Raw genomic sequence first — 12447 nt, forward strand, 5'->3', positions numbered from 1 at the left:
TGACGTATATTTTACAAGTTTTTATTTTGACTCGTAAAATTTTCGAAAGATTAAATCTATCCTAAGTATTATTCAATCGTATTTTATTTTTGCTTTTAGATGTTAATAAGGGGAATTGTATATTTCCTAAATATATAAACTTTGGGACAAATTTAATTTTTGGAAATATTCAAAGGAGAAATTAATCGTTCAAAAATTGTAAGAGATGTAAAGTAAACAATGGAAAACAATGCAAGATATTCGTCACGATGAACCATTGATATCGATTTCTAACCTTAAAATGTTACAGGGTTTGAAACAAAAAAAAAATCCATCAGTGCCACTAGATTTCAAAATCGAGACACAGAGGTTGACAATGTTGCTGGTCTCTTTACACTCGATCAAACATTTTTAAATATTCCGCGCTATGGTTATCGATTACCGATTTCTAACCTTAAAATGGAGCCACAGAGTTTAAAATAAAAACAAGATCATCAGAGTGTCACTGGATTTCAAAATCGAGACTCAAAGGTTGATAATGTTGCTGGTCTCTTTAAACTCGACCAAACATTTTTTAAATGTTCTGCGCTATGGTTATCGATTATCGATTTCTAACCGTAAAATGGAGCTATAGGTGTGACAATGAGACAAAAAACCGCCAGACAGACAACGGATTTCTTTTTATTGTTCTGGTGCTGCGAACCGGTTGCGACACTTTTGTGGTTTTTTTTCCAGGGGTGGATCTGTGGCAAACAAAGAGCCGCGATTTGAGCGAAACAAGGATCTGGCTACGGTCCAAGCGTTTATGTGGGAAAAATGATACAGCACAAAAGGCAGTAACGACCAACCACTGCTGCAAAGGCATCAAATTTGTATAATCCTCTTTGTTTATATTTGTCACTTCCTGTCTTCGACACGAAGCTTTGTAATTATTGCGTTTGCCAATGAAAAAGGTATCTGTGTTCTCGGAGTAATTTGAATAATTGGCAATATTTCTTAAACAATTTACGAAGAAGAATAGTAATCGAATAATTCAATTTTCGTAATCGAATAATTCGTAATTCGTATTCGAATAATTCGCATTTCATATTCAAATAATTCGTATTTCATATTCAAATAATTCGTAATTCGTACTCGAATAATTCGTATTTCACATTCGAATAATTCGTAATTTGTATTCGAATAATTCATATTTCCAATAATTCGTATTTCGAATAATTCGATTTTCGTATTCGAATAATTCATATTTCCAATAATTCGTATTTCGAATAATTCAATTTTCGTATTCGAATAATTCGTATTTCCAATAATTCGTAATTTGTATTCGAATAATTCGTATTTCCAATAATTCGTAATTTGTATTCGAATAATTCGTATTTCCAATAATTCGTAATTTGTATTCGAATAATTCGTATTTCCAATAATTCGTAATTTGTATTTCCAATAATTCGTCATTTGTATTCGAATAATTCGTAATTTGTATTCGAATAATTCAATTTTCATATTCGAATAATTCGTATTTCGAATAATTCGATATACCGAGATGGTATTTTTATTTTTGTTCGGGAATCATTTGTTACCAATTTTTCAAATTCTTTATCGTACATTTTTCGTACTCTTCGATAAATATTTTTCGAGAGAATTCATGATACTTCCATGACCGCAACAATAGTTCCTTTGTTATGAATATAATGGTCGATCATGCGCGTCCGCATAGTAGAAACACACGTATAGGCAGAATTGAAGGATTGAAACGAAATAACTGAAGATTCACAAACTATTGTCGATGCAATGCTCTTGTAATAATTTACCTCGAAATACTGATAATCTTGTAGAGAGAAAAAAGCTATTCAGGAAAATTGATCGTTCAAAATTGAAGAGCGAAGAAAGAAGTCACAGAGAATTATGAAACACGATTATCATTGTTTTCAATTAGAAAGGACATTTCCATGGTACGTATTATGAAAAGTAATGACCAAAAAATGTAAAATACTATGTAGAGACTAATTGATTAACTCAGACCTAATTCTCTTTGTATTTAACATTGTTCTAGAAATTTAATCTCCCATCTTGATAATTATTTTTCATACTGGAATATAATCTCGTTTTCCTTCGAATTCAAATTTAAATAAAACTAAATAAAATAATTTTACTTTTAAAATTGATAGAAAATAAATGCTTCAAATAACCGAGAATATATCCTATTTTAAACATACGCTCAAACGTGGGAATCACTCGTTTTAGAACTCTACCAATATTTTGTATCAAATTATTTTATTACACATAAAAGAGACAATATTACTGATGGACTTGAACAAGTTATTTAATTATAAGAAATAAGACAGTAACGGAGTATGAATTTTTTCAGAAATCATATCCCATAGTGTGTTTTATTTTCTCGTAGAAAAATTGATGATTAATTTGTCTGGCTTGATCCAGATGAAATGAGTTAATCCCACACACTTCTCCGAGCCTACTATTGCAAAAAATTTCGCGGCGCGTTTGCTGTATTAAAACGCCAGGAATTAATTAATCGCGCGCCGTCAGCTCGCGGAGAATATTAAAAAGTTCGTTATAGCGCGAAACAAAAATAAATATCTTCTTCGTTGCAAGCTCGACGCATTATCAGCGGCCTAATAAATTATAAATTTTGCCAGAGGAAGTTCCGTGCCGTAGCTAAAGCGAAAAGTTTCAATGATTTTCATCTTTCTTTCCGGTTCTCGTGTTAGTTATTAGATTACCAGACCGGCGTACGATACGCAAATTAATTTAAAAATATAACCGAGACATTTGAATAATTCAAAGATAACGGCACGTGTAACGTAGAACGGTATTTATTCAGAAATCACTGTAGATAAAAATAAACGTTATCGTCTGTTGAATTTTCGGTTATTTTCTATTCTTTGTTTTTACGTCTGACAAATATAACATTCTGGACATTAATCACTTATTTTCAGATATGTACTTATATGCTTTTCAATAATTGAAAGGTGTTATTGCCAATGGAAAAACACGATTTGCAGGTACGAAAATTTACTATTGTTTACTATAAATTATACTATTATTCTCAAAGTCGATATTTTAGCACCACGTTGATATTTTCTCTCAATAGTTTCAAAATTCTATTATTATTCCCAAAATCGACATTTTAGCATCACGTTGATATTTTTTTAAATCGTTTCAAAATTATTATTTTCAAAGTCGATATTTTAGCACCACGTTGATATTTTCTTCCAGTCGTTCCAAAATTATATTATTATCTTCAAAGTCAACATTTCAACACCACGTTGATATTTTTTCAAATCGTTTCAAAATTATTATTCTATAATATTATTCTCAAAGTCGATAGTTCAGCACCACGTTGATATTTTCTCTCAATAGTTTCAAAATTCTATTATTATTTCCAAAGTCGACATTTTAGCACCACGTTGATATTTTTTTAAATCGTTTCAAAATTATTATTCTATAATATTATTGTCAAAGTCAATAGTTCAGCACCACGTTGATATTTTCTCTCAATAGTTTCAAAATTCTATTATTATTTCCAAAGTCGACATTTTAGCACCACGTTGATATTTTTTTAAATCGTTTCAAAATTATTATTCTATAATATTATTCTCAAAGTCGATATTTTGGCACCACGTTGATATTTCCTCTCAATAGTTTCAAAATTCTATTATTATTCCCAAAGTCGACATTTTAACACCACGTTGATATTTTTTTAAATCGTTTCAAAATTATTATTCTATAATATTATTCTCAAAGTCGATATTTCAGCATCACCTTAATATTTTCTCTCAATAGTTTCAAAATTCTATTATTATTTCCAAAGTCGACATTTTAACACCACGTTGATATTTTTTTAAATCGTTTCAAAATTATTATTCTATATTATTATTTTCAAAGTCGATATTTTAGCACCACCTTAATATTTTCTCTCAATAGTTTCAAAATTCTATTATTATTTCCAAAGTCGACGTTTTAACACCACGTCGATATTCTCCCTCAATCATTTCAAACTCACCAACAACAAAACGAACAATAACAAATATCACAGTCGCCTTCAAACGACCCAAACACCCTCTCCAACAATCGAACACCAATATTTACAATATTACAACGTCTTTCGAGAACGAACACTTCCCCTAATCCCATCGAAATCACCAAAAGCACGCAACAATCGCAACGAGTATTAAAAATTCCCGAAATTGACAACAAAGTATCCTTATCCATAACACGTATTCCTGCAAACGAGCTTCCTATGCACTTTGGCCATCGTGGCTCGCGTAATCCATTAAAGATTTCGCGAAACGTGCAACCGATCTGCACCGAGGAGAGAAGGGTTGGAGAGGGTGGGCGGGGGTGAGTCCATAATCGCAGCTAATGGTTTGCAAAGCGTGTCAAACAGACAGAGAACGATGTTCGTGACCGTGACTCAAAGATTCTTGGCTCGAACAGCCTTGACACGACACGGTCGATGAAGGTGAGGAAAAAAAAATGGGGGAGGGGGGTTTGGGTTTTCCTTGCATGGCCCCACGCGTGTAAATAGAAACAGTCCACCCTCCTTTACTCCCCCCACTCTTCACCATCGAGTCACGAAAACGTGGTTCGATTAATTCTTAATAGCCAATTACGGATGAAAATCGTTCAAATTTCGCGCCATTTCACACTGGAACCATCTAAAATGGCAGAAATATTTTCCAAGTTAAATAGGGAAAGAGTAAATTAATTTACAAGTACCATTAATTCTCCATTTTGATAATAGTAAGCGAACACATCGTTAACGGTTGAGTATCGGATTGTTCGTAAAGTAATTTCGTTTTCCAAAATGGAGAATGTATAATTTAGTAAAATGTTTATTTCACTCGAAAAAAATCGTGTTTTATTTTCATCGGGAAAAAAACGAAACGACTTTTCGAACAATCTGATAATTTTAAAAAGAAATTCGAAACAGATCCAATTTATCACCTAAGGTGGTTCCAGTGTTAAAGTTCCTCCCGATCCTCTTTGTTTCCACGAGGAAGCTCGATGGTGATACGATTCATGGTGAAAAGAAATTCCACGGGGTGTGGATATCGGGAGTCAAGATTATTATTTTCGACGACGACGCGAAACTTTCAGATCGAATCGGTTTCGACGAGAGGTTAATGGAAAAGTTGGGTGTTGCTGGCACGGAGATTAATTGAAATCCATGGATCTCGAACCCCGATGGGGAGGGCTGGCTGGGGGTGGGGGAATGTCAAAGGGAGCCGCAAACTTTTTGCTCGCTCGCGGAACGAGCAACTTCGTGATGTTGTGTCAGGTGATGAGGAAAGAGGAATTTACTTTTGACGCCATTTTTTCAAGTCTTTGATCGTACGGTTACATCGACCCTAATGGAATTTTGCACTATTTATTCAACGTCGCGCGCAAACGTTTCGATAACACGTTCGTGGTGATTCTGCGATTTAATAAACCGAGAATCGATCAACGAGAAAAAGAAATTAAATTTAAGCTCTTTGAGGAGCCATTTGTTACTGATGGTACGATACAGAATTGTTGCATACGTGCAAGTTGTGTTTCTCTATTGGCAATATCATCTTCCGGTTACTGGAAAGTATACTAGAAGAATTACTAGGGAATTTTGAGTGAAAAAATAAATAGAAAAAATAAAGAATAAAATTTGTTCGTTCGAGGCTCTGTTTTCGAGAAAATCGACTTTGGATATTTGTGCAATTTTTGTTTCCATTTCTGTAGATTTGTGTCAACGTGGCGTCCTAAGCACTTGTCACGATGTCATTTGTTGTCTTTGTGTGTTATTGTATTGACTGGCAGTTTCTGTTGATTTCTCGAGAACACGTGGATACGATGATTGCACCGATGCACTTACCTGGTACAGAATCGATATTACGAATGACATTAGTGCTATTTATAAATCACAGACGTGAGTAAATATATTCAATATTCAAAAACAGAGCCTTAAATGAGAAAATTGTATTCTTCATTTTTTATTCATTCCTTCGGCCGAAAAATATACAACGTTTCCTGTTTTCACCTCTTTTTATAAATAAATACCATTTCTTTCGCATCTTTATCCATTTCAAGTTTTTCGTAGAAACAAGTACCGTTTCTTCTGTTCTTTCACCAATTTCTGGTTTTTAATACAAATAAATACCATTTCTTCTGTAAAGGTCATTTGATTTAAAAATAGCCAACGTACATCCGGCAACAGGTCACGATATGTTTCACCGAGGGTTGACTAAACCTTATTTAAGAATTATGTTAATTTAATACGAAGTAACAATTGCAAATAGTTACTCGTAATTAAATTTTCCAACGACAGACCTCAATATTGTCACAAAATTAACAGTCGATGTGAATCTTTACTTACTCCAAATAAAATCTTTCTCGAAGAGATTATCAGTAGTTTGGAAGACCACAGGGGAGACCTGGGTCTAAATGGACCCGTAACTCGACCTCCCACAAATCCTTCGAACCAAGATTCTTTCTATTATTTTATCATACTTGTTTTTAATTTCAAGGAAAGCTGCATCAATTGAGCTGAAGTCCCTCCGGGTCGGAGAAGACCCAGACGTGACACAGGATCAAAAAGACCCACGTATATTTCTTTCGGCAGTAAAAAATTGCAACAGAAAATTAACCGTAGCGAGAGAAGCAAATACAGTCTTCTAAAATTAATTTGTTTCGAGAATACGTTATACAACGAGGGTATCGCGTATTTTTGTACAACTCCTAAAAATACACCCTTTCAGAAATTAATTAAGAATGTCGTTTACAGGCCAGACCGTAGCGCGCCGATGCCTCGAATGTTTTCAAAGGGAATACGAGGCATTACTCGATGTTATTTCGCTCTGATAGCGAAACCGAAAAACGAAGAGGAAGAGAATCTCATTACATCTCGAGGAGAATCTTTGGCCCCCTTTCATTCCAAAACCGAGTCACGGGTTAGCGTGGAAACAATCGAAACTCGTTATTATCAAGGGCACTTCCTCCTCTCGTGTTTGATTCTACGTGGCGTTGATTTGTTTGCAGCATTTGTGGCGGCTAGGGCTACGAAACCTTTGGAAAATTCACCCTGTTGACCCTCGTGATCACGCCGTAATTGCAAATCGAATCCGACCCCTTGATAACTGGAGAAACAATGGAGAAAGACGAGGAGGAGAAAATGTCTGAATTGCTGGCACACCTTCCAGTGACACTTTTGCATCCTAAAGACGCAGAAATTTAAATAACAGAGAACCGAAGTTGATGACAGAGATGGATAAATTTTTTCTAGGCAAAAGTTTCCTATAACGAGAAAAAAAGAAATCGTTTACACGTTATTGATTTGTTAATAATTTTTACACGTTACTGGTTTTATAAGACCGAGATAACAGAGAAACGAAGTTGATGACAGAGATGGATAAATTTTTTCTAGGCAAAAGTTTCCTATAACGAGAAAAAAAGAAATCGTTTACACGTTATTGATTTGTTAATAATTTTTACACGTTACTGGTTTTATAAGACCGAGATAACAGAGAAACGAAGTTGATGACAGAGATGGATAAATTTTTTCTAGGCAAAAGTTTCCTATAACGAGGCAAAGAAGAAATTGTTTACAAGGTATTGATTTGATAATCATTTTTACACGTTACTGATTTTATAAGACCGAGATAACAGAGAAACGAAGTTGGTAACAGAGATGGATAAATTTTTTCTAGGCAAAAGTTTCGTATAACGAAAAAAAGAAGAAATGGTTTACATGTTATTGATTTGATAATAATTTTTACATGTTACTGGTTTTATAAGACCGAGATAACAGAGAAACGAAGTTGGTAACAGAGATGGGTAAATTTTGTATTTTTTTCTAGGCAAAAGTTTCGTGTAACGAGAAAAAGAAGAAATTGTTTACAAATGATTACATGTACTAAATTATTTAATAAAAACGAGAATTTCAATTGCAGAATGAAAGACTCTATGGTGGTTAAATAAAAATTGAACTCTTCGATGGAAGAAACGTGACGAATAAATTGTTGTACGCTGGCTTTATTCTTATTTTTATTCGAACGAAAATTATTATGATTTTTTAACGTCGAGCAGAGAGTTTTTAAACGATAAAATTTGCATTCTCTCGTGATTATGAAAATGTGGATCTGGATAGGTGATTTAATATTGGAAATGTTCGAGAGATCGAAATTTTGAAGAATTTAACGTGACTTGTTTCATTAATATTTAGAACTTATTTCCATGTATTGTAGATCTGGTACTGAAATTATTTCCTTTTGAAAATTTATGTTTATTGTCTACAAACCTCGTACGATATTTAAATTTATGATACTAGGAAACAAAATTTTCCGATTACTGTACAAGCAGAGACTGGTAAATAATGGATGAAGAATGATAGGGAGAAATAGTAATTTTTCGATATTTCTCGAGGTAAAGAACCATATTCGAGAAGCTGAACGTTAACTGGAGAAGGTTTGTAAATTCATTCGAATAAGCGTATTGTAAGGTTCAGGAGAAGAATACGTATTCTGTATTTGAGGAAATTACGAGAAAAGCGATGAACAAAGCACAATTTAATAGTGACAAACGACGATTCAGTTCCAACAAAGCTCGAGTAAACTTCACGAAGAAGACAACAAAAGGACCCCCTTTCCTAACCTCGTGTTTTAAGTCAACAATTCAGTTTCAAGAAATTTCGAAGTGACAGATTTCGTCGAGAAAATTTGCCAACTTCGATTTAAAAGATTTTCGAATTCAATCAAGAAGAAATTACCCCAAATCTTTAAGAAGGAAAATAAATGAAAAGAATTAAGTTAATTAATCGTAGGATGATTCTACGGTATTTTGAAAGTCAATACAAGAGAATTTACCCTTCTACATAAAAAAAGAAAAACTCGTAACAAACAGTAATGCTAATTTAATTTCCATAGAGCTTAATTTATTTAGAGAGAAATTATTTTGATGGAAATAAATAAAAATTCAAGCTGATACCGGTACTCGTGACATCAATTAACGTTGTAACAATATTACCGCGTTCTCTTACCGGAAAATTTAATTTTAAATATTTATTCGCAATTAGTGATGTTACAATTTAATTTCAGCAGAGCTTAAGCTCCTCGGGGACGAATTATTTCGTTTGAAGTAAATAAAAATTGAATCTCGTCGTAGAAATTAATACTGCGGCCGTATTATGTTGGAAGGAAATTTAATCATGAATATTTTATAACAATTTCAGCCGTTACTTCCATGTTACAATATTTAAGATAACTTAAAAATTAAACGTACACGTACGCCCACTATCCTTGCAGAGATCAAAGATAAGATACCATTTTATGTTTACCTCCAAGATGTCGTAAAACCTAACAAAAAATTATTACTCCAAACACGAAAACAAGACACCATTTTATGTGTCGCCCCAAGGCGTCGTAAACTCTGCCGAGAAAAAAAAATATTTCTTCAAACAACAAGAAACTTATGGAGTATTTGCAAATAAATGCAGATTCCTTTGAACCAAGTTTAAACCGATTGATCGAAACAACAAAACGTTTGGAAACTTTGTTCGCGAAATTTTCGTTCAAGTATCTCTCATAACAGATACTTTAGAGCCTAACAAAGACAAATCGATACTAAGTTCCAAACATTTCGTGACTAGAAGAAATAACTGATAAGGAAACTTTTGACACCGAGTTCTTCAAAGTTTGCTCAATGACACTTGAAAATTCAATGAAAAACACCAACTCCAAACATGTAACAGACACGATACTATTAAGAGTAAAGAAATTTAATTCGAACTGGGGGAGAGGGCTTCATTAACGAATTCTCTTGAAAACTTCATCCCCTGAAGGATGTCGTTACTACACAAGCAAGGGATAATATTAAATCTCGAAAACTCATGGTTGACTCCGCGAGTAAACAAATTCAATCCGAAGAAAGTTTCAAGCAACAGACTCGAACGACGAAGTGACTCGAGCGTGATTCCAAGATGTCGAAAAATTAAATAAAGAAACTAGGCTAACTCCAAATGTACCGATAATACGAACTGAAACGAACCATTCGATCGTAAAACAAACCTGATTGCACGAAATATTCTGAGCACGTATTTAAAACAATCACCGTGAACACCTAAATCGAAATTAATAAGAATCTTTAGAAATAGATAAAAAAAAAGAAAACAAATACAAAAATCGTAGAATTCGAAGAAGAAAATCTGGCTGAAATTTATTCCAAGATATGCAAAAATTAAACAAGACGACTCGCTTCGAGTTTCTGGATAATATGTAAATCGTTTAATTACAAATCACGTTTATAAGGTACGTATCAAATGCTCGAAATAATCACTCACAATTCCCGCCATTAAATATAGACTCCCCTATAGTTTCCAGCCCTCGTAAAACGGGCAATAAAAAAAAAACACGATCATCTCAGGATCCACCCTAACAGCTAACTGGTCGAACTCGAATAACAAAGTTCCCCAAACACAGTCTAAAGATATCTACAGATCAAATAATAAAGAAAGAGACCTCCTCGGATAAAGTAGTCGCGAGTAAATAACTTAATGGTGAATTAAACGGAGGAATTAGGTATGGATGGAAATCATTGTAAACAAAGAAACTTTCGATCTAGGAGCAATGCGTCATAGAATTCTCACCCATCGAAACCCCCTGGGAACGAACTGAAGAAATGTACCTAAATCGTGAGGGTTGACTTATCGAATTGGGACAACAAGGTCCCCTAAATTCTATTCCGGAATATGAAAAACTCGAATCGATAGGCCACGTTTGAAATATTCGGATAATACGGTAACTGCATTATAGTTACGAGTGAACGAGTTAATTGAAAATCAATACTACAAATTACACATCCAATACACGAAATAATTATTGCGAACACCTGAACCGGAATTAAAGACAATCTCTGTCCCAAGTGCTGTGGTTCATCGTTTCCTTGTTACCAACTCATACTCCTTTTTTGAATCTATTACATAATTAGGATAGAAAATAAAAAAAATCAAATTTTCAAATTTGAAAATCAACCCAATATTCAAAGTGGAACGACAATGTCTCTGGAACTTTATTTCGAGACGTGTGAGAACGAAATAATAAATGAACGTAAACTTGACATTTTTAAGTGATAAAAAGTACGTAAACTTTTATGCATACGATTCAGTTCAAGATCGATTCTTCACATTGTGTACAGAGTATGAGAAACAACCACTATGAACACCTCAAGTGAAATTAAAGAGATTCTTTATCCAAGGCACAGTGTTTTACGATTTCCGTGTTTTGATGTTCTTTCTTGGAAGTTTGATTGGAGGTGTAGAAAAGAAGAATACATCTTAAGAATCACTCTAACTGCAAACTCATCGATGCTCATCCCCAATTTGATCTCAAATTGTCTAAGAATCGAATAATAAAATTGATCGTCTCCAAATTTCCAACTAATATATATACATAATCACAAACACCCGACTTAGTTGCAAATTAAATCTACAAATTGCACATGAAGCAATCAAAACAATCGACTGAAAATCAAAGAAACCCTTCATCGAACCGTGTCTCAAACATTCGCGTATCTTTGCTTTCTTCGTTCAAGAAGGGGGGCGGGGAGTGGAAAACAAAGGAGCGTAATAGAACTGGTAAAACACTTTAAACATCGTCGTTAAGACTTCTACGAGTTAACACGAGCGGACATTCCCCAAGTCCAACCATAACAGCCCCCTCGAATCTCCGAGTAATATATACATCACAAACCCACAGCTTCTTCGACCTTTAAAAATACAAGTAACACAGAAAACACTTTTAAAAATAGAAAAAAAAACCGAGAATATTGAAAACAAAATATCCCGGTAAAAAAAATAACTAAAAAAAATCAAATGTACCAATTGCACACGAGACGACCCGTAATAGCGAACTCTGCGATCACTCGAATTAGAATTTGAACCGTCCGAGTGTACCGATGTCGTGGATCTTCTTCGAAACGCCACAGAAACGATCGGAAACGGAAGAGAATTAAGAAAAGAATAAAAGAAACAAATACGTTCGAGAAATTGACCGACCGAATCGAGACTGTAACGAACCGCGTCAAAGCGACTGGGTCGCGTGGAAACGGGACGCGATTGATGGGAATCGAGCGACCCACCTGCATGCTTCCGGGGCCGAGCTCATGGCCAAGGGTTCCGGCACGATCCTTCGACTCGTGCCCAGGTGTCGGCGGCTAGGTTATATCGGCTCCTCGATCGGTCTCCTAGGGGGTTCGAACTGCGACTGGTTCCGCTGCTCGGGACGCTCGAGACAAGCGTGCTCCGTTGGAGTGGGGGAGGGGATGAGGGTTGCCTCGGTCCGGTAGCTCGCCAGGAGTGGGGATGGGTGGCTCTGTATCGCTGTGGTGGGGGGAAGAGAGGTACACCACCGCGAGTACTGATGAGAGTTTGATTTACCCTTCGCGTACCTAATCGTTACCCAGGAGGGTTGATTCGATGTTTAT

At 34.8% G+C, this 12447-nt stretch overlaps 1 protein-coding gene across 2 annotated transcripts in view; it reads right to left on the reverse strand.

Moving 5' to 3' along the window:
* Nucleotides 1-12221, reverse strand: part of LOC143146755 (uncharacterized) — a 33454-nt gene extending 21233 nt beyond the window's left edge. For both annotated transcript variants that reach the window (XM_076311360.1, XM_076311359.1), the window contains exon 1: nucleotides 12103-12221. In XM_076311360.1, the coding sequence (XP_076167475.1) occupies nucleotides 12103-12108 (6 nt within the window). In that variant the 5' untranslated portion in view covers nucleotides 12109-12221. The remainder of the gene's footprint in view (nucleotides 1-12102) is intronic.
* Between the last annotated feature and the right edge of the window lie 226 nt (nucleotides 12222-12447).

This window comes from Ptiloglossa arizonensis, chromosome 5 (genome assembly GCF_051014685.1).
Source record: "Ptiloglossa arizonensis isolate GNS036 chromosome 5, iyPtiAriz1_principal, whole genome shotgun sequence".
Lineage (NCBI taxonomy): Eukaryota > Metazoa > Arthropoda > Insecta > Hymenoptera > Colletidae > Ptiloglossa > Ptiloglossa arizonensis.